Consider the following 23,993-nt stretch of genomic DNA (forward strand, 5'->3'; position numbering starts at 1 on the left):
TAGTCCAGGGCCAGCCTGGTAGAAGAAAGCCTCAAGTCACGAGCCGAGGAGGGAATTAGCTTGTAAATATAGGTCAGCCGTTCTCACCAAGTCTGCGAAAACAAATGAAACTTGCGTAGACCTCAACGCTCCCCATTAAACACCATGTAAAGCTTTGACCCCTCACGCTCCCTGTAGCTGAGCTTGACAGATCGGACCACTTGTTGAAACGACTTTATGGTTATATTGCCAAGCCCAGCTCCTTTTGGAAAATAAACAGAACCCCCTGCTTTTAACTGATCTCAGATACACAGATGTGAACGGCAGGAAAATGTGCACCAAAGGCAATCATGCATATTGCTTTAATTCCCCCTCTGGAGAGCACTGATTACTGTAGCCAGTTATCAGTGGGCCGGCAGACAGCCCAGTTTAGTGCTGATGTGCTGCAGTAGCTCCTTTCCAGTGGGAAATGTTCTCTCTGTTTGGTTGTGGAGCGAGGCCTTTCAATAGAGCTGTATATTACTCCTCCCTTTTGTGCTCGGGACGTCTTGCTTTGTCCCGACGAGGCCCTCGATAAAGAAGCCGGGGCTGTTAGCGTGCACGCAATTACAGCATATCTCTGTAATGCTAATCTGGCCCTATTCAGCAGATTACATACGCTCAAATGACTTGCACTGAACAAACGCATGCAATTTAAACATGATTGTAACCTTATCAAAGCAGGGTGGGAAAGAGGTGGTTCTCTCAGCCAGGTGAGCTGGAACAAAGCAGCACAAAGTACAGCAGTGATTGATGTATATAATGTGTCACGCTGTGAACAGCTTTATGTTTTTGCCTGGGAGGGATTGCAGAATGTTTTCTGGGATGTGAGCCAGTGTTTTTGTGGCTGTAGCTCTGGGACACATTGCCACTTTTTACTGTAGGCTCATATTAGAGCTGCAGAGCTGAACTGTTAACCCGTTTCCTTTGCAATTTATTCAATCTTATTTAATCTTATCTTTTAGTAACTATGAACTGTTTTCTTTGTAGCTTCTATAAAACTAAACTATAAGTTATGTAGTTGAGAGAGTAATGAATACAGTGTTTCATCTATACATTGTTTTCTGCAGTGGTTGCAAGGAAGCCTCCTGTAAGATGAACTTCTATAGCTTAGAATATTAAAATGCTGTAATATAGATTGCCAGCTGGAATAGGCAGATAAAAGACAGGGTTAAGTTCATTACACTCTAATCGCTTCAATTTTTTTTAAAATATTTGTATCATCACTTATCTGACTTATCACACTTTATAACTGTTCACTGAGAATTAACTGTCCTTCATGAACTAGCTGTTTTTTGAGCTGAAATATATTACAAGCTGTACAGGGCTAGGACAGCAATGCTAGCTGAGGTCAAATTAGCCTTATCATTGGTTTGTTTACCAAAAGACTAGCTGCCATTGTCTGTCACATGTGATCTACTGTGGCTTTCTGTGGTCTTGAAATGGCTTTAAGATAATAAAGTGCTTGGTGCCGGCACTGGTGTGCAATGGCTACATTATATTGCGAATGTCAACTGTAAAACCTATGTAACTTAAAGTTTGATATATATATACATATGTATATATATATATATATATATATATATATATATATATATATATATATATATATATATATTCCCTTCTCCCTTCTTTTCTCTCCTAGTCTTTTTTCGATGTCTTTAAAGTTTGCTTTCATTGTGTCCTTTGTTTCAATTTAAAAAACATCTATTCAACAGTAAATCAGTACAAATGGGTGTATTAAGTCTGGATCTGGATTGTAATGCTAGTTTTTGTTTTGTGTTAACTGTTCAGTCTCCTCTGAGTCTGGTTAATGTGTTGTGATCTGTCAGACCACAGTTCACACGGTGGTTCTGCTTACTGCCCTGTATCACTGATACACACTTATCAGAGGGCAAACCAACTCAACCAGTCTACTTAAAGCTGTAAACAGACAAACCGAGAGAAGCCATTATGCAACAGCAGAAGATATCGTCACTGAGATGTTAAAGATAGCAGTGAATCTTTTCTTTTTTCCTCCCTCAGTTAAACTAAGAAACTGTACACTGTATCTGTATAGTTGATATTTAATAACACCTTTACTTTTTATGTTAACTTTTGCAGTAATAAATATGTGAGGCTAGGTTTAAGGTGAATTTGGCTTATGGAATGTTTGTTACGCACGTTTGGCCTGGGTGTATAACAGTGTGGGTTCCTCAGCCCACAAAAATATTTGATGAGGAGCCTGGGTAAGTCTAAGGGAGAGCAGGAATGTGACCCTGCAGCCTTTTAAACAATAGGAGTACAGACCTGTGTTTGACAGAGCTGAAATCTGCAGAGAAAAAAAAGCCTTCTTTGGAGCATGTAATATGAGAAGATATGATTCTGCTCTTAAACCAGTGCCATAAAGAAAAGAACAGCTAGTAGTACAGTTATAAACTACATCACTATAGCGCTGGATAATGCTTTTAACATCCTTGTAGTATTAATGTTTTATAGTAATCTCTAATGTTCTAGAGTTTTATTCTGTAATGAACTATAGTAATTGATCTGCGAGTCATGAGAGATTTTTATCAGAGCAAAAATGTTTTTTAAACCACAAAATTAAAGTTATGTTCATCTTACAAAAAAACATATTGTCCCACCTCAGTATAACCTATAAAAAAATTATCCATATTTTACATTTGACTTATTTTTTAATAGTGAGCCATATTCACAGTAAAACTTTAGTTTCTGAACTTGCGCACATGCCAGTCTGTTTAAAAACTCTATTATCAGTTTTATGTGACTGGATGTTCAAATTGAGCTTTGTGTACCCTGTGTAACATAAGAATCAAATATAAAATGTGTAAGAATGTTGAATTTCCCTTTTTTTATTCTTGCCAGCTCAAAAGGCTTAAGTGATGCCTTTTCCTCTTTGTGATCTCATTTTAAGCAACAGTACAATATTAGTAGACAAATCGAGTTAAAATTAGAGAGAGACAGTTTTTTAAATTAAAAATATGTATTTCTATTAAATACATCCTAAACAATCAATGACACGGAATCAGACACCTCATGTTTGACTGTTAACCTGTGCAATTGGCCAAGTACTAATGAAAAACTAGTTAAAACATATTATGTGTCATAATATTGTCATATTATGTGATCAACAGGTTTTTTGGTGACTAATACAACTTATCAAAATTTGCAGACACAAATCGCACTTGTTTTATAGAAAGACTGTTATTGCTAAAAATAAACTTCTAAGATGATAGTTCGTTGTTCACCAAAATAATTTCCTTAAACTGTTGTTGAAAAACATTGGCGACTGTCAGACTCTGTGAAAACTATGTAAGTGAGTTTTTTGTAAAGAAATGTCTTAAGAATAAGGTTATAAAGAAATATAATATATGCATGAATGGTGTTCTTAATTCATAATGATTTATATATTATTCTTGAATGTTGAAGAAATATCTTTTCATTTCTGAGTTTCTTTCTAACATTCTAGTAGTGATGTAATGTTTGCCTCAGGCTTAATACGGACTAATACTTTAAAGCTGTCTGGGCTGGACATTTGTTTATTGCTTTTTGCCACTGGAGCTTTTAAGTGCCTTTACACACACACACACACACACACACACACACGCATACACACGCACATACACACACACACACACACACAAACTCACAAGGTCACGTAATACTCGTAGTTCATGGCATGAACCCAGTCTTTCTAAGTCTTTGTAAAAGCTGCTCCCCCTCTCACTCTCAGTCTTGGCACAATATGAGAGGTCCGCCAGCGCAAGTCTCCATGGCAACTGGACATTCTTGTGTGAACTTTGTGCTGAGCTCACAGCGCTGATAGTGTGTGACCTTAGACTGCATGGTGATACTCAAACAGCTCAGGGGGCAGAGCAAGAGTACGGCCCATAAACCGCACCGGTTTCAGCGTGCCAGAGCAGAACTACCCATATGAGTCCCTGCCTTCAAGCTGTAAATCAGTTCTGCCCACAAACCTTTCACAAACTTTCATTCTACTCCCAGCCTGGGTACTGGTGTTTCAGCAGTTTCCTATATTTTTGGCACAAATATTTATTGATATTTTAGTGAATACTATTGTTAAACAAAGCCAAGTGCAATAGATTGTTTTTAAAACTCACTTTACTTCTCTGATGTAGACATAGCAGCAACCAAGCCGACCTATATCACAGCCTTTTATTTAATTATTTAATTTATTTATTTTTAACCATACATTTAATTTACTATTTTCTGTCTGAAAAGCATTCAAAAAAATATATATTTTTTTGTAAATAATACTGCATTTTAAATATTGTTTTTATTATGTAATGTTTAAAGATAAGAAATTCAAAGTGACTTCAGTATAGTAACCGTTTGGATTGAATTAGATTAGATTAGTTAATGAGTTATCTGTACTGAAATAAAATACAGCCATAAACAACCTTGTACATTCATTTATATTACTGTTGCTGACTTTGATAGTTCTTAACAGTCTTTCAACAGTTATACATTGGAATTAATGTATTGATGTCTCAATAACAAACACAAACAAGCTGCATTCAGCAGTGTGTCAGAGCTTTAATAGTAGTATATATTCGTTCTGCTATTAATCACCTATCTGAAGTAGTATCTTTAAAAGTAACTTTTCTTTTTTCTCTCTTACTTTAATTGAAAAGTTGCCTTTTTAAAACATAATTCTCTAGCTAACCATAACTTTAATCTCATCATTTAACCAATTGTTTTAAGCAAGTTGTAGCATGACTTGAATGGCTGATTTTGCTTTATCTAACATTGCACATCCTGTGTTGTGACACTTGCACATTGTGATTATGCTGAAATAGTATGTTGTGCACTCCTGCATATAGTCAGTGCATTGTGGTGCATTGTATTTACATTAACATGCATTACTATTTTCAGTAGAAGCATCTGAAAATGTATGAACACTCTAGCTTCAGTGTTCAGAGTCTTTGGAACTAGATCCTTCACCTGTTTTCAGAGGCATCTCAACAAAAGGCTGAGCTGCTGAGTGCTGAGAAATGGAGAGGCCACCATACTGAGAGATCCTTAAGATCTTGATGGAATTTGGGGTAATTGGGGTGGGCCCTCTTGAGGGATTGGTCTTTCTGAAATCATGGTCCAGACCTGCTGAAATCTTTTGGCGGTGGAGCTGATGGTCTGTGTATGAGTGTGTGTGTGTGTGTGTTTGAATATGAGCTGAAGAGTCCAGCGCCGGAGTTTAGTGTGTCCCCTCGCAGCGGTGACTGTGCTCACTGGGTTGTGTGTAATGATCGTGGGTTCCCATCCATTCACATGGTAATGTGGGTTCAGAATGGAGCCTGTGTGTCCCACAGAAAGAGCTCTTCATGATGATACAGTGAGACAGAGCAAGTCCTCTCAGCTTCAGGAGAATGCACTGGCTATGACCTTGCCACCTGGGGGTGTTTATGAGGGTGAATGGCCTCCAGGAGGAGGAGAGTGTTTATGTGCTGGTTACAGGTGGGTGAAAGAAAAAACAATTAGTGATTAGAGCACTTTATTGATATATATTTGTGAGCTTTTCATGTGAATTTCGGTCAGTTTGGTCAGGTCGTGCACATCTAGCTATGTGCATGAATGTAAAAGTGCTGTAAAATTTGATTGGAAACACATTGAAATGGATTAGCATTGTGATTTCTGTATGAAAGTTTGTTCTGAAAATGTACAGCATTTACAGTGCTTTTGAATTCATATGAAGTATAAATTGCCATAATTATTCTTCTGTGTAGTTATAGAACTTGCATCCTATCCTTTTTAACTACAGGCTGCATGAAATGAGTAAAACCTTTCTCCTTCCTTAGCCTGACACTGCAATTTCAAACCAGATGCTGAATAGCATTTTCAGACTGCTGCAAAATTACATATCATCAAGATGGCCTTGATTGATTTGAGTGGTCTGTCCTTATTTATGTTGCTGTTTACTAGATTTACCTAGTATTTATATATAACATTGCATTGAAAGTAAGGTTGTATGTTGATGTTTTGGAGATACAATATTAAATTTCATTATTAATGAATATATATGAATATCTAATGTTGCCTTTTGGATGAATGGTCATGTTTTTGTGGCTGATTGACTTTGGTTGATAAGTGTTGGCTCAAAACCATTAATTATTATGCTGTTTCATTTATATGCTTTTGCATATTCTCTTTCTTAAAATACAAACTAATTTTCCGTTAAGAATCCAGTTAGTTTGATTGCATTTGAAATGTTACTGTGATTATTTTTTTCTCTATAGCTAGTTTGATCATGGATTGATATATTTTTAAATAAAAGGCTATTCTCAGAAGCACCTCAGCAAAAGCCTGGGCTGAGTGTGGAGATGTGGAAAGGTCACCATAATGAAAGATCCCTCTGATCTTGATGGAATTTGGAGTAATTAGTTTGGGCCACTTATTCTGGGAAGGATCAGTCATTCTGAAATGATGGTCCAAACCTGTTCAAATCACTTTGTCACTGATCTGCTGATATCCCTTTAAAACAAAGGTTTGGAATGTGACCTGAACTATTACCCTGAGAAAATGTAGTGTGAATATATGCCGTGCTGGAGCAGACCATCTGTATGCAATATATTAATCCTATAATTCACTTTAAGTGTATCTATTCTATTTTTGCATGACTTGAATTTTTTTATATAAAATTATACATATTATATATAAAAAGAGTTTTTTTTTTGTATAGATAAAGTCTCACATCTATAGAGAACACACAACACATAAAATCCATGCTTTTGTTTAGTGCCTGAACCTTCATGACCAGGGCATAATGATTTATGACCATCATTGCATTGCCTGGTTTTGGGGTCAGGTTTTTGCAGGACCACCCCTGCAGTGCCACCACTGGGAATGGCCCATTTCTGCCCCAGTAGGGCACTGTGAGGGCTACTGGAATATGATGTAGACTGGTAGGACCAGCATTGTGGAAGGAGACCAAACACAGTGCCACAAGCGATTACTTCCACTGCACGTCAACAGATTAGAGTGAGGGGGAGAGAGAGGCCTTTTGTGTGCCTGTCTGAGATTGCCCACTCAACTATTCACCAGCCCATGGCACACATACGTTACTGTCAGAGCCCTGGCACCATTTCTGTAGCTTTACCAAGTCCTCGTGTAGCACTCTTAACCCAGGAATGCACTCACATACACATAGATTCAGTGAGAGTACTAGAAACACTATATCCCTAAAACTACAGGAGCCAAATGAATTGTTTGGAGAGATGCCATGAAGCTAGTTTTAATGAAATTTTGATGGATGGTTCTTTTTTAAATGGCAAAAGATAGCATGAAGCTTATTAGCTAAAGTGGACTTTAACATATTAAGTGTTTCTGCAACAGATTTCAGACTTCAGAGTGACTCCAAGCACTGTAGAGATTTATTAGGTTGCACAGCGCACCCCACCTCATTTTTAAAGTTATATCTGTCAAAACTAGGGTTGTAAGAATATATCATATATTAAAGTATTACAATATTTTGTTTTTACAATACTGTATCAAATTTTAAAAACACAATATTGATGTTTAAATATTCCTTTACATGTAAAGTTTTGTTGTTCTAGACCACTAGAAAGGAGTGTTTTCCTCAAATTCTATAAATATGATAAGATATGATCCTCAAATTTGATTAAAATAGTCAAAATAGCAGTATGTCACCTTACTTACAGTATCTCAATATATTGTGATATATTGAATCGTAACACCTGTGTTATGATATGCTAATACACAGCCATAATTGAGACCACAGAAAGTCACAGTAGATCACACATGATTGATAGCATGAATTTGCATAGACAAAAGCTCCCACACTTTAGACAAATGTTTGCCACCGCTCCTGAAAACATTTCTATAGTAACAGTGATTTGATTTTAATATTGTACATGATCTGTTAGTTGGACCTTCCCTATTGCATAATAATATATTTTTCAGCAACTGACTGGACTGGGTGGATATAAGTTTGAGTGCTGCGAGTTACATTTCATATCAGAGATTTTAAATGACTCAACTCCTAGTTTCTAAACATCCTTGTCCAGCTCATGTTTTCCATTCTTCAGAAGTGGATGATTAGTAAAGCAGGTGAATGGCTGATTCCTGCTTGCATTCTTACAGTCACTGAGTCACTAGTAGGAGTGAAGTTCCTGTCTGCTTGTGTGCTCTTTTGTCTTCAATGGATTCTTTGTCTGCTTTTTTTTTTATAGCTAGTCATTCTTAAAGTTTGGTGTTCCTTAAACTTAATTAACTAGTGAAATAATTGATGAAAGCAGACTGATAGATTTTGATAGATTTTTTTTTGCTGTCATAAGTAGGTCAGAACAGGTTGTATTGTTCAGTGGGTGTGGGTGTGTGTGTTCTGTGTATATATATGACGTACAGAGAGAGGGGGGGGAACAGAGGGAGCTGTTTTGCTTGTTTCTGAAGTTCATGTGAAGTGAGGCACTTAGCTCATGGGTGGGTGAAGCAATATAGTGCGGGCATCTGTTCCTCTCAACATAATAGATGCATGCACAGTTTGATAATTTATTACGAATACTGAGAGATTGTCTGTCTCAGAAAAGAAGCAGTTATTAATTGTAGTGTACATTTCTACTTTTGCAACTTGAATATTTATTCTGTATCAAATTATGCATTGATTCCAGCACTGTAAATAGTATGTCTGTTAGAAGTGTTAAAACAGTTTACAACAGATATTGGTTAGCATCAATGTTCACAAAGTATGCCCCATATGTTTTTTCAAAACCTTATTTAAGTAAGTATGGCTGATCTGGTCAAAAACAATATCACAATATTATATATAGGCAATATTATATCTATTAAACATATTGTTACAGTTTGTTATTAATTAGCACCTAGGTTCTCTTGATAGGCCACATATGTTTTCAAAACCTAATTGGAAAGTAGGCCTTAATAATATTGCCAAAAATGACATCACAAATCAGTTTTATTAATTCTGGTTGATTCAATATATTTCCGATATGGATATGAACAATACACACAGACATAGCCAGGTTACTGTCTGTTACTGCTGGTAGGCAAGCCTTTAAATGAATTAAGTGCCATTTGTTTGGGAGGCTAATCTCCTACGCTTCTCCTAATGAATCAGCAGCATGAAAGGTTTACCTCAGCATGATGTCACTGCTGACCACCTAGATCCACATTAGATCCAGGAGGCCCTGCACACTCTCAGGGTTTACAATACACACCTGTTGCTTTCCTTGTAGAACAGTTATGGGTAATTCCACTACTGACAGCATCACACACACACCACTCCATACACAGTTTACTGTTTTCCCCAACACACTGTGAGTAGTGGCTCGACTGGTGTGGATTAAAGAAATTGGGTTAAGAAATAAAATTTTAAAAATCTTTGGTCGAAAACGAAGACCTGAATTTAGCATTTTTTTTACAATTGTATAAATGCATTTGATGGTGCTTTTTAAGAAAAAGCAATTACAAAATATAATTAAGCAGAAAGCTGTTTTTTTTTTAGCCTAGTCCTGCCATGATGATTATGGTATCGACTTAATGTACAATATATGAACGTGACCTTATTTATATTTTATTTATGTAAGATACTTAAAGCTCACCTTCCGTCGTTTTTTCTTTCATTTTAAAATGTCTAGTTGTGGTCTCTAGTATGAATGAATGACATGTGAGCCGTTTTTGTAAAAAAAAAAGTGCTCAGGTGTCTCTGTATAGCTCTTTTTTAATGGACTGTTTTAGGGGTGTGTCCAAAATGACCGGATTCCAGCTTTGCTCATGAATATTCATACATGCAAACAGCATGCAAATATCTCTCCTCTGATTGGCTAGGAGCACTGCGACGCCCCTCCGCCGCTCTGCCGCTCACTGCCTCCCACCTCCTAACTGATGAGCGGTGATGTTGCGTCGCTTCAGCTCCGCCTCTGTGAGTTTCTCGAGCCAAGGTGGGCTGGTCTGTGAGTTTCTGCCTATGTAGGCAGAAAGATAATTCAAAATTCACCCGTTTTTCGGAGGGGGGATTTCTTTGCTTAGCTCCTGCAGACAATGGGGGCTGCAAAACAGTTTAATGTGCAGGTGTACACATTCAACTCGGAGAGACCTACTGTATTCCACAAAAAACAAGAAAAATCGGATTTTCGCGGAAGGTGAGCTTTAAACATTTTTACATTTGATCTCCGATGTCTGATTAATAGTCTTAATAATTAAAAGTTCATTGCTGTTACAAAAGGTGTAATTGCATTTTAATTCTATTATATTATAATTATATTAGTGGCATACAATAGTCTTACAATTACAATAATATAATTTGGTGTAAATTATTACTGAATATTCAAAGCATTTATAATTTGAATTGTAAATTGTCAAATATGCCGTTAAGTAACCGTGGGTTTTTCTTTTTATTATATTAGACATCTAACAATCTACCAGGTGAAAAAAGCCAAATAAGTACAAGTGGATGTAACTAATCATAAACAACCAGTGCACAGCCGTTTAGTTTCAGCTGAGTAGTTGAGTAATTGAGTAGTTTGGGTAGTGATTCAAGGCCCTGCTATACGATGAAGATGCTCATGCTCCTTTTTAAGTGAATATATGAAGAGTAAGTGATTTACAGCTAGAAATCCTCATTATCTATCTGTAATGGACGGAAACTTTTGCTTCTGGCTCCTGCTGCCTGATCTAGAGCATCCCAATCCCAAGCCCCCAAAACAGCCCATGTCTCAGTGGAAGCAGTGGCAGCTCTTTGTGTTCCCACAAAGGCCCTTTTAGGCTCCATTGTGGGGGCCCACTGGTGCATGAGAGCAACTCTGTCTCCACCAGTCCCAGTGTCTTACTCAGCCCAACCTCAAAGCTGTGAGAAAAAGATCAGAGAACAGTCAGACTTCACCCTGCAGCGTGACATCCTCTGGACAGTGACCGACAACGTGCTGTGTAAACTAATACTTTTTTTTTGTATGTTTGGGACAGTGCCACACTAACCGCCTTTATTCCTTTTAAAAATAATCTTCAGTAAGATTATACATTCATACGTTCCTGTTTTTCCTGTGTTAACATTATTTTTTTTTCTGTATTTTTGTTTAGAGATGACTCTGCTGTCAGCCCAGCCTAAATCTGTAGACTCAGCCCCGGCCTCTGCAGCCTCCACTGAAGACCCTGAACAGAGAATGCTTGAGAAGCGCTTGAAGGTCATCGAGGAGCTTTTACAGACCGAGGCAGACTACATAAAAGACCTGCGGATGTGCAGAAAGGAGATAATTGAACCTCTAAGGAAAAGACAGGTGGGTATGACAATAGTATGGTCACACATGCATATACATTTACGTGCCAAAAGTCATGGGATAACAGTAACTAAACTGATCACGAAGTGTTACCTCAGGGAATTGAGAATTCTGAGGTGTTATCTCACTCATTTCCAAAGTTATGTGGGCATTCAACATTCCTCAATCCACAGTGTCACGTTTACTGAGAATACCTTATAGAAAGCATTACCACCCACAGTGGACAGAGAGTGCAGTGGGTGGTAATGATCATGATCAGTGGCATCTAGCTATAATTGTGTGTGCTAATCTGAACTGTGGTAAATTCACATCCACATTTATTACAGGAGGCATCAGACATATCCCTCATGGCAGTGCAGCATTCTTAACTTCTGTACAAACATGGCAACAGTCATGGGAGATCATACTATTTTCTGTTCCTTGATATGTGGCATGTCAGTGTATATTAGCACTCCCAAACAAAACTTCTCTTGTTACAATTAATTACAATTAATGTTTTCTAATGGTAATTACGAATGCAAAAAGATTAAAGATTAGTTCACTGGAATTTTATTAGAATTTCTCTTGCTCTCTGTTATAACCATAATATCTGTATATTACAAAGGTCCAGAATATCGACTTCGATGGTCTCTTTGGCAACATCGACTCCGTAATTCATCTCTCCCAACGGCTCAATGAGACACTTCAGGACACTGACTCTATAGGTAAGAAAATTACACTTCTCAGTTCTAAACTGGTCACACATTTTGTACTTTGTTTAATGATCTTTTGTCCATTTCTTGCGGCTTTTCAAATGTTTGAAAAATGTCTGTCTTCTGTTTTCTAGGACAAGTGTTCCTGGACTTCAAATCAGAGCTGGAAGAGGTGTATAAGGTTTACTGTCAGAATCATGATGATGCCATCTCCCTGCTGGAGACCTATGAGAAAGATGAGAGCATTCAGAAGCATGTGCTGGAATGCCTGGAGAACCTCAGGTTAGTTTAAAATTAAAGTTAAAGCAAGTTTCTGTACTGCGTTTGGAGACACAGTCAGCTCACTGCATGGAGTGATACCGGTCATTACCAGAGCATGTTTGGATTGGTTTAAAACATTGACAGTAGTAGATATAACATACATGGGTGAATTTTTGAACATTGTTTTGTGGTTAATTAAAATGTGTAACCACCGTGTGATATAGAATAGTCTATAGTGCCTGGATTAGAGATGCATGATATGGACTGAAATGTGATGTGTGATAATGCTGCTGAATATGTTTTTAAGATTCTAAATTAGTTTAAGCTTCTCCTTTTTTTGGAGCTTGGCTAAGAAGTAGTTTGGTGTGTGGGTTCAGTGTGAACCTCTCCCTCACTCGATTTCGCTCTGCCTCCAGTTAAGTGCTTCCTCTGTTCTTGCATATGGGTAGTGAAATTCGAGTTTTCTGTTATTTGTTTGTTATTTTTTTCTGTGAGGCATTATCACAGTTGTTTTGATATGTTTAAGTTAAAATATAATTTATAACACATTCCTAGGCTGGATTATTTATTATAGTTTAGCTGTCACTGAAAACTGCCATGCTGTTGTTTAGGTCATGTAGGTCTTCCTAATGGCAGATCTAATGTTAATGGTAGATCTAACTTTTATTTTGTTTCTTATTCGTCCTCATTACGCTAAAAAGTGGTTGACTCAAAAAATGTGAGGAATTTAAAAACAGGAAACTGTCCGTCTTGCTCTCTTTTATTTTAATTGACAGTATTTAGCATTAATGACCTTTGAAATATTTGATATTTCCTGTTAATGTTGTGAACTTTCCTCTAAATCTGTAGGCAACTAACTAAAGCCCTTGAAAAAGTTATTCTTTTATCTTGGCTCCTTCTTCATCACAAAGCGTCACAATGTGACATAAAGCATAACCAGTAAAGAATGTAACTCTCCCAGTTTCACCAGCTCGCTGGTTTCACTCAGTGTTTCAGTCAGAACTCTAGCCAGCACATTTTATCTGTTTTCAGCACAACATGTTATTATTGCATTGTTTAACATTACTCTAAACAAAGCTCACAGGACAAATGGAAAATGTTCTTAATAGCTGGTGGTTTTGCACACTTGGACCTTTATATATCTCCTTGCATTCACCTTAGTGCCATATAAAATTCAGCTTTATTTTGGGGAAGCTAGATCTGACAGGGCTTTTGTTTGGATGGCCTGGTGTAATGGGAGTGTGTTATCAGTGCAGGGCTTGGCTCTGGTTCCCGCTGAGGTCTTTTTGCACCGTGTGAGAGAGGAGGGAGCCACGTGAGAAGTGAACTCTGGGCCAGAGGAAACTGACATTTCATTTTTTTTTCCCTCGGTGGGAGAGCTTAGCAGGGCCAGCAGGAGCCCACTACAGACTTACTGTTCTCTTAAAGTGGGTCGCTGCCACAATACGTTGCCTCAGCAACAGAGAGCTTATTAATGCAGGTCTTTTTTTGATTGTTGTTTTTACTTTTTTGCTTGCTTCCTTCAGTCATGTTATAGTAGTACTGAAAGTCCTCGAAGGGTCAAAACCTGTCTTAAAATAACTTATTTAAAGAACCAATTTAAATACTCCAGCATTCTACCTAGACCCAGTGTTGTGTAGTTCGTTACATTCTTGGTCAATCATTTACACATGAAAACCCCTTCATTTAAAAGTCATTAAGCAGTTGCTGAAACTCTATAAAAACTTTTTAAAACATTTTCTTTTGGTATCAGTGTGCAATCAGGCAAAAACATGTAGTAACATATTACAACAGATTCTTCCTGCTGGCGAAGAATTATTTAAGGAACAGCCATGCCCGGAGCGGCTCAGCAGACCAAGACACTGACACTGTGGTTTAAAACCTGACAACTACGTTTAAAACCTGGGTAGTGCTGCTTCGCCATCAGCAGCCGAAGCCAGAGAGAGCACAAGTGGCCATGCTTTCTTTTTGGGAGTGGGATGGTGCACTCGTCCCATCCCACTATTGTGATACTGCCTGGCTGAAGTATCGTCATGTAACACGTTCCTCCAAGCGTATTGGCTGCCTAGTAATGCTGTATTGGCAGCAGTTCGAAAAAAGTGTCAGGGCGGGTGTGAGTGGGTGGATTCATTTGGTTAAAAGTAATAAAAATAAAATATATAGCTATGTCTAGGGTCAATTCCTGCCCGGTGCCCAATTATTTCAAACTGTATTGACCAGAAGAGGACAATAAGAGGATTACTGAATGGATTAAAAGAGCACAATGTAGACATTTAGTAAAACATCATTACCAGTTTAAAAATGCATGTTTTGCAGTAAACCTATTTTTCAGTAATCAGCAACTGCCTAGTGGCATTTATTATTATATTGTCATTTACAATTTTTCCCTTTCCACTTTTTTACGGTATAATTGGAAAAATTGACAGTATGCTACAGATGCATCTGACAGATATTAGTGTGAAAACTGTACTGGAGTTGAGTCTTCCTTTATATTCATGTCTGCTGTTGCTGTGTCTCATAGCGAATCCATCAGTTATATGATGTCTGATTTTCAAATGTAGCCAGAGGTTCCTTAACCTAGCATCATCCATGTTGAACTGTCTCTCTCTCTCTCTCTTTTCTCTCCCCTCGTCCTGACAGAGCGATATACCGTGGGTGGTAAGTCTAAAGCCAAGCAGCTGCATGTGAAATGCCTGACAACATGCATGATATTCATTAACCCTCATAACCTCTTTTTTCTTTTTTTTATGTGTATGGCCAAGGGGAGTGTGTTCTCAGAGTTTTGTGTTCGTGTTTGCTTGTTTTGGCCTTTCCTTTTAAGGGCTGTATTCTGGCTTGACTAAAATCTCCAAATTCTAAACGACAAATATTTGATAAAAAAAAAACAAGATTTCTTTATTGCAATAATTTGTCAAGTCAGAATTTACTCTCTCAAGTGGAAAGTTTGCTTGTTTTTATGACTCTTTTTACACCTGGTCACTTTATGAGTATCTTTTGAGTATCAGGATTATATCTGGATAAGGGTGAGCCACATTAAAATATAAGTGTAAACACCACTTTTAAAACCACTTCAGGAGATGGTCCAAGATGCATTTGACCAAATATATTATATATATATATATATACAGACTTCCAGAACTCCTCCCAGTACAATTAGAACTCCTCCCCATGCAGCCGTTTATTTGTCAAAGTAATCTGCCTAAGATTTGCCTTAGCTGGCATGTAAAATTGAGAATTTTGAGAAAATAACCTTCTTTAGCACAGCACAGGAAGATGCTGAACTGATAAACAATTACATTTAAGCCAGACTAAAAACTGATCCAGATACAGTCCAGATACTAATCACATAACGCGACCAGGTGTACCATTTTCTTTCAGTTCTTCAGCTGGTTGTTTTTATTTATTGCTGGCAACTGACATAATGCTATCTGGTGATTATTATTTAAAGACATTAACATTGGCTCTAAGCAAATTGCAAGCCATTTGGCTTTTCTGCTGCTTATGTTGTTGCAGATTTGATTTTATCTGTGTAACAAAAAGACTTGTAAAATGAATTCCCATATTTAATATTATTATTATTACATTTTAATTGTTCTATTTTTTTTATTTGTTGTACCTTTCTAAAACAATTTAATGACAGTTTAAAAGTTGCTAATCTCCAAAATGGACTGTGTGCATTCCATCAATCAGAAATTACAAATGATTTACATGTCCCCTCCTGTTAGTATCTTTTGTTGACCTTATATGTTATTAGGTTTGTCATTGTGAAATGTGATAGACATTTACTGATTGATGAATGAAAAAAATGGCACAGTCATGGTCCATTTTAAAAGAATTATGATTAGGAGGTAATATCTTGTCTGTGTGAACTTGTGAGTGAGTGAGTGTGTACTATATCTAATTAAACACACTTTCTCTCTCTTTCTCAGGGGGAAAACAAACTACATTAATCTGGGTTCGTTCCTGATAAAGCCGGTGCAGAGAGTGATGCGCTATCCACTTCTGCTTATGGAGCTCCTGAATGCCACACCACAGTCCCATCATGACAGAAAACAGCTGGAAGATGCTGTGCTTTCGGTTAAGGAGATCAACGGCAACATAAACGAGTACAAGAGGAGAAAGGATCTTGGTATATATGAAGTTTATTTTTGTGTTTTCTCATTTTCTTTCATCATTTGTTGGGCATACTGCATGTCCTGCAGTCACACGTATTTCTAACCGCAGTGCGCCCTCTGTTGTTTATAGTGGTGAAGTACCGCAAAGGCGATGAGGACCGGCTCATTGACAAGATTTCCAAACTGAGCATGCACTCCATCATCAAAAAATCCAACCGAGTGAGCAGCCATCTCAAACACTTAACTGGAATTTCACCACAGGTATATTTAGTTTATTACTACTCTACATCACATGCTGACAGCCCACCAAAATCCAGGATTGTGTGTTGTTACTGATCATTTTCTCTTGTACTTCCTCAGATAAAGGATGAAGCGTTTGATGATGCAGAGAAGCGATTCAGACTCCAGGAGAGATTGATCAAATCCTTCATAAGAGACATCTCCCTCTACCTACAACACATAAGGGTATGAATTCTCTCTCAGCTAAAAGTCATAAAAATAGGGGAAATTACATATTATATAGATGTTTCAATGCATGCTTTAAAGGTCTAGTTCAAGATTACAAATTATGACTTTATTATTTCAGTGCACTAAAAATATATGTTTTTAGTGATTCCATAGAAGAATTGCAAAAAAAAAAAGTTTTGGTAAAGTTATTCATGTGATCGTTATTCATAAAGGCATACCTTTTTCACCATTTCATGTTTTGGTTCACCCTTTGACACTTTGCTGCAATTATTTAATTATTTAGGTCTTGTTCTTATGAAGCCTTAGAAAATCATAATTAATCCAGCTAACAATGCTGGATAGACATATTACAAAACCTGTCTACTGTGGGGACATTGTCTGGGGCTAGAGATTGTTGATACCATTTAATGGGATAATTTGATAAGATTATTTTACAATTTAAAAGCTCTTTTTCAAAGCTTTCTTTCACAAAGTGGGTTCTCCTATGGCATTGTTCAAAATACACTTTGTAGCACTTTTTTATTGTTTTCTGAGTGTGCAGTGAATCAGAATCTTTATCTGACGCTTGTCGATATTGCCCTGCAGGAGTCGGCTTCAGTGAAGGTGCTGTCTGCCATCAGTTTCTGTGACATCTACACAGAGCGGCAGCAGCAGCTGGACCCCGAACGTTTCCAGAGAGCCCACCGCTGTATCAGTGATAAGCAGTTCACTCAATTTGTGAGTTCTGGACACTTCAAATCTGTACACTATCACTTATATCACTATTTAAATGCAAAGTAGAATCTGCTGTCGTAATAATAGTTTTACTATTTATTTACTCAAATAAGGGACAGTCCCAGATAAAGAAATATGCTGTTCATTTTTATATTGCAATCTGTTTAGGATATGTAACATATTCTGAAAAAATATATTTTGGAATACAATTACATGCATTTTTTGTGGTTACCTGCCTGCTCTAAACGCCTGTGCATGTCTCTGTGTCCGTGAGCAGAAGGAGAGGACAGAGACACTGGTCATCTCTCCCCTGACGCAGCTGCTGTCCATGTTTGCTGGGCCACACAAACTGATCCAGAAACGCTTCGACAAGCTCCTCGACTATGATAACTGTAAGGAGCGAGCTGATCGGCTGAAGGACAAGCGCGTGCAGGAGGAGCTGCAGGTGGCGCGGAACAACTACGAGGCCCTGAACGCCCAGCTGCTCGATGAGCTGCCCAAGTTTCACTACGCTGCCGAGGAGCTTTTCACCAGCTGTGTGCGGGGATTCGCCCAGGCCCAGAAAGACTTCATCCGCCTCACACTGGGAGAACTCACTCCTCTGCTACAGGTGAGGAACTGGTGGGAACAGAGATTTTATAAAAGATTGGTGCAGAGGCATAGACTGTTAGAGTTGGTGTGATAAAGATGAATTTGAAGGAAATAGCTTCAGATTTAGTCAAAAAAGCAAGACAAGTGTGATGTCTTGGGTTTTCTAATTTACTTTTGCTTTGGAGCTGCAATAGTAGTGTAGTTACAAGTTGTTGCCTTAAGCCGTGACATTCAGTTATCTATATAAATGAATAAAATATAAAAGATATCAAGCAGCAGCTGTATTGAAACTTGAATTTTTAAATATTTAAAATGACTTTCCAACGTTATGCTGTTTAAAGCAGATTCTGCAAAAAAAATTTGCATAGGGCTTTTACCTTTAAACAAGGAATACATCAAGTGAGACGAGACAAAAAGACGTTAGAAATATAGGTAAAGGAGGGAAAAGAGAGAGATGGGTTAAACTAGATAACTTTAAGTTTTGGAGTTGAAAAGAACATTCGTGCTGTAGCAGAAAGCTCATCACACAGTGGCACTGGTATTGCACGCCTTTACAACATATAAAAGTGACAGTAAATCAGATGTGATTTAATATCCACACAGAGAAAGGCAGCCAGTCTTATAGTAAACAAATAAATGCTAAGTTACCTCGACTAACATTATTATCCTAGCCCTTTACAATGAGTATAACACTACACTGCTGTTACACATGCTGTTTCTGTCATACATATGCATTCATAACATAACTAAATCATCATTATCATTTTCACCATGTCTCTCTCAGCTGTCCGGTTTGGGGGGCACAGAGGGGACCCTGGTGTCACTGTTTCAGGAGGAGCATGGTCGAGTACTGCAGCTGCTACAAAGCTTCAGCTTCTTCCCTGAGAACCTGCCCACCTCCCGCAAGCCTTTTGAAAAGAAAACCCTAGAGAAACAAACCTCCAAGAAGCATATGCAGGGCCCTGTGAGTATCACTCGTTTTTAACAATTCATCCCAGGCATATTGCATTACAGCAGAGCTGGGATTAGGTCCTCCAGGACTGGATTCCTGCGTAGTTCTGTGTTTTTTTTTTTTTTGCTTAAACACCTGTATTAACTATCAACACAGCTTATCAACTTACCTATTAATCACCAGGTTCAGTAGGTGTGTTAGAACAGGGATATCACAAACCTCTGCTGGACTCCAACCCTTAGATTTGCCCTGTCCTTGATTTAAAGATGTATTGTGTACTGTATACAAACTAATATGTGATGAATCGTAAGAGATTATCTTAATAAGATTCTGAACATTGTTATTATTTTGTATTTTTCTGTATATAGCCAAATTATGTGCTGCAGACAGATGATCACCGGGCAGGGCTACTGGCTCGTTACGGCCCTGAGAAACTCTTCCAGGCTGAGAGGAACTTCAATGCAGCACAGGACCTGGATGTTTCCATATTAGAGGGTGACATTGTGGGAGTCATCAAACAGCAGGACCCCATGGGAAGCCAGAACCGCTGGCTCATAGACAATGGTGGTAAGTATTTAAATTTAGAAAGGCTCAATAATCAGTCACTCGAGGTTCTGAGTGGTCCAGTGGACTGAGGTGCCGTGTGATCCGAGCAGCACTGGTTAGAATCCTGAAATGTGCAGCTTGTAATCAGGAGTCGAAGTTTAAGAGAGCACAATTGGCTGCATTTTCTGAGCTGGGGGTCTGACATTTGTCTCAAAACATGCTGACTGCCCAGAGAAGCTGCATTAGCAGCAGTTTAAAAAGAGTTGGGGATATTTCTAGTGGTAGGGGAGAATTCATATGAACATGGACTGGGTAATTGGCCTTCCTAATTTGGTAAAAAATGGAGTAAAATGTATTTTTTAATAACACTTTTTCAATGTTCTTTTCCACAGCCACAAAGGGCTTTGTTTACAGTTCCTTCTTAAAGCCCTATAATCCACGCAGAAGCCAATCAGATGTCTCCATCGAGAGCCAGTCCTCCAACGAGTCCGGCTATGGCGGCTCCTCCCCTGTATTTTCACGGCAGAACAGCAACAGCACTCTGACATTTAACCAGGAGACATCCACCGTCAGCTTCTCCACAGCTGCACCCTCAACCCACACATCCCCACGCCCCACTCAGGACTCCACCCTCACCCGTAGGAACCCCCACCGAGACACTCCTACATCTAACTGCCCCCCCACAAGTCAGAGGGATTCCCTTGACTTATCCTACAGGAGTTCTTCCAATCACAGAGAACTGTCTGAGACAGCCTATCACAATGCTGCAAATCACAGGGACTACTCAGAGCCTATATACCAAAATCTAATGAATGATAAAGATTCCTCTGGATCCAATGACACTACTCCACCCAGTCGCAGAGACCTCTCAGACTCTTCAGAGACAGACTCTTGCTCCTCCACTTGGAAATCTAGACATGAGCAGTCTCAGAGGTACACAGCCTCTAGTTCTCAGCAGAGAAAGAATGGGGACTATTCACTGCAGACGAGGAAGCCTCACTACCCTGCTGATACAGAGCACATAGAGCCTGATCCTGACCCAGAGCTGGATGGCCATCAGGTATGCTTCATTAATGGGGTGTTGTTGTTTTTGGATTTATTCTGTTTATACACTGTTATTCACTCTTTAACTAGAGCTGCTCTTAAAAAAATATATATATATATATTTATTGATTACCGTATTTTTCGGACTATAAGGCGCACCGTATTATAAGACGCACTATCAAAGAACGCCTATTTTCTGCTATTTTTCCATACATAGGGCGCATCGCATTATAAGGCGCGTTAAGTGACACTAGAAAGGGTGCCTATATCAAAGTGAACAGGGGTGGCGCCATGTTTCCCTTCCCCCACCAGCCTCGGAGCGGCACGGCTCTGCACGGAGTGTGTGTTTACTGCTCCTTACACCTGACGGGTAAAATTTAGATAATACTGATCTCTGAACAGTGAATAAGCTAGCTAATGCTATTTGCTGCTCCAGCCTCGGAGCTGCACGGCTCTGGACTCTGTATAGCACTGAAACTCTGTATAACGCTGCACGGAGTGTGTGTTTACTGCTCCTTACAACCTGACGAGTAAAATTTAGATAATACTGATCTCAGTGAATAAGCTAGCTAGCTTAGCGGTTAGCATCTAGCTAATGCTATTGCTGCTCAGCCTCGGAGCTGCACGGCTCTGGACTCTGTATAGCACTGAAACTCTCTATAACGCTGCACGGAGTGTGTGTTTACTGCTCCCTACAACCTGACGAGTAAAATCCATACAAAAGGCGCACCGTATTATAAGACGCACTGTCAATTTTTGTGAAGATTAAAAGTTTTTAAGTGCGCCTTATAGTCCGAAAAATACGGTAATCAAATTATTATTTTTCTGATTAATCCATTTTTCTAACCACTATGACTTTACATGAAATTAAGTCATAAAACTGTAACTTGCTAGACTAAAAATTGCTAGACAGATGACTAAAAAGGTCACAATGATGCTCTGTCTGTCTGAATGAAATGTGATGCATCTTTTATAAAGTACAATACTTGTGTTTCCTGCTCTTTTTTTTATCGGCTTTTGTTATAAAAATGATGAAGATGAAGATGCTTGTGCTTCAGGTGCTCTAGCATAGGAGTTATAGCTGCAGCTGTTCTTTGAAGTAAAACATGTCTATGTCCCACAACGCACACTTCTATACTTTACTTTCTACATTAATGAATTCAGTTCTTTCGATGGCTCACTGTTTTAAACACACTATTTAGTTTGGCAGTGTATGGTTTGGGACACAGCCCCCGTTTTCATTAGTCACAGCCATCTTTGCAGTGCATTAAAGCAGGTTAAGCAACACCACATATATTTTTGTAATCAATCCGTCATCCTGGAGTTAATTCTAACAAAGTTGTATGTATTGGACCATTTCTACTAGTCCATTTGTCATGAAATGTCATAAAAGTAAAAGCTGGTTTTAAATAGCGAAAAATAGTTTTACTGTGACCCATCAATAACGTTTTATACATTTAATAACATATTTCTTTGTTTCTGTTTCTTTTGCAGATATATTACGCTCTGTATTCATTCAGTGCAAGATGCGTAAATGAACTGAGCATCTCGGCCAACCAGAAAGTACGAATTCTGGAGTTTCAGGACATGAATGGAAATCAGGAATGGTGGCTCGGAGAGGCTGGAGGGAAGAGGGGCTACGTCCCATCCAACTACATCCGCAAGTCTGAGTACACCTGAGCACTGAGTATTCATGCAAGGAGATTCAGAGAGCACTCCAGGCACCAGAGCCCACCACTAAATAAGCTCAGCTGAGGAGGAGACACACTGAAGGAAGGACTTTACTGTGCCTTTACTGAATGGGAGATGGATTGATGTGGTGAAAGAGAACAGAATTGTTTTGAAACCGGTCATTGCTGCTGATCAGAAGGGAATGTGATTCTCCATGACTGTATTTATGACTTTTAGATTTTTTTGCATTCTGTTCCAAACTATAACCCTAAACCTCTTCCTTGTGGCTCTTATGGAATGGTTAGGCACTGTGTTATGGTTTTGGAGAAGGAAATGAGATGGACTGTGACAGCATGGGTTTCTTAATGACTACTCTAAGTGGTTGAATGGGAGCAGTACAGTGGTAGCGCTTAAATGGTATTCTAAGTGGTTTTACCTGACACTGGCGTGAACAAGTCATTGGATGCGGAGAGAAAGAGTGCATGTTCTGATGGAGGTTAAAGCAGTGGTTTGAGTGTGGTGTGTTGGAGACATCTAGCCTTGGTTGTTTGCCAATCATAATGCACCTCGAGACAGACACACCCATCCTTCACCTGCTCCTTATTAATCCATGTGAACACAGTTAACAATGAAGTGTTGATTCTTCACAGCATTCAGAACAACAAGACTCTACTGAAAATTATTTAACTTCCTGAGAAGCTGAATGGAATGTGATGCATCTTTTATAAAGTACGATACTTGTGTTGTCTGCTTTTTTCACTTTTTGAATGAGTTGTTATTTTTTGATACACTCTCCTGTGAATGACTTTTTAAGAGCTAGAACAATCTTGGGGTTTGACCAATACTGATTGAGAGTTCAACCACTGGTACAACCTAGACCCCAGAAGGCCTTCCTGTGTTTCCCACCTTCAGATACTGTTTATAATTCTCCTTCTATCATATAATAATCTCTCATGCTGTATAAAACAACATGTATTTCTGTTTTCCAGTGTCAAGCAATCTATTCCTTTGAATAAAAAATGATGAAACATTTAAATGTGTGTGTTATCTGTGTATTTTTTTTCCTTTAATTCAATGCAGTCTAATCAAATTCACATCTATTAGTCTTATACACAGTTATACGCTCTACAACTAGGAGTGACTGTTTGATTATTATGTAATCATAGACACACATTTGAAATATAGTAACATTTTTTTTACTTTTTAAAACAATGTTAATTTGGCAACTGTTTTTTGCACTTGGAATAAATGGGGTTAATAAACGTATACAGTTTTAATGTGCAGTTTAATATCCAGTGTAAGAGAAGTGAGTAATGCTTTACTAAAGGCGAGATCAGATTCCTGTTACAGAGTAAACATGATGACCTTGCAACACAGCCGTTCACCTAGAGGTTTGAACTCTTACTGAACTCAGAATGTCTTAGCAAGACCCATATAATTCATTAAATGTTGAGCATGGCATCATCAGGGACAAATAACTTTCAGAAATTATATTTAGTTATTTAGTTATTATTATACAGTGCTGCCTGGTTAAGCTCAATTATACATATATAAATATACTTTTAACTGACACATTTCATTGTATTTTCTTAATGGATGAATTTTAATTATTCATTTAGATATATTTTTTATAAAAATCCAAGAATTCACAGTCCAC

General features: G+C 38.3%; 1 protein-coding gene across 3 annotated transcripts in view; it reads left to right on the top strand.

Moving 5' to 3' along the window:
• Positions 1-23,372, top strand: part of LOC103040384 (dynamin binding protein) — a 66,504-nt gene extending 43,132 nt beyond the window's left edge. For 2 of the 3 annotated variants that reach the window (XM_022668955.2, XM_049464348.1), the window contains 13 exons: positions 11,086-11,282; positions 11,887-11,986; positions 12,109-12,256; positions 14,876-14,893; positions 16,165-16,364; positions 16,481-16,611; positions 16,711-16,815; positions 17,404-17,535; positions 17,810-18,142; positions 18,908-19,087; positions 19,444-19,642; positions 20,014-20,681; positions 22,160-23,372. In XM_022668955.2, the coding sequence (XP_022524676.2) occupies positions 11,086-11,282; positions 11,887-11,986; positions 12,109-12,256; positions 14,876-14,893; positions 16,165-16,364; positions 16,481-16,611; positions 16,711-16,815; positions 17,404-17,535; positions 17,810-18,142; positions 18,908-19,087; positions 19,444-19,642; positions 20,014-20,681; positions 22,160-22,345 (2,597 nt within the window). In that variant the 3' untranslated portion in view covers positions 22,346-23,372. The remainder of the gene's footprint in view (positions 1-11,085; positions 11,283-11,886; positions 11,987-12,108; positions 12,257-14,875; positions 14,894-16,164; positions 16,365-16,480; positions 16,612-16,710; positions 16,816-17,403; positions 17,536-17,809; positions 18,143-18,907; positions 19,088-19,443; positions 19,643-20,013; positions 20,682-22,159) is intronic. The other variant, XM_049464347.1, reaches the window with a different exon arrangement.
• The last annotated feature ends 621 nt before the right edge of the window (positions 23,373-23,993 follow it).

This window comes from Astyanax mexicanus, chromosome 15 (assembly GCF_023375975.1).
Source record: "Astyanax mexicanus isolate ESR-SI-001 chromosome 15, AstMex3_surface, whole genome shotgun sequence".
Taxonomy (NCBI): domain Eukaryota; kingdom Metazoa; phylum Chordata; class Actinopteri; order Characiformes; family Acestrorhamphidae; genus Astyanax; species Astyanax mexicanus.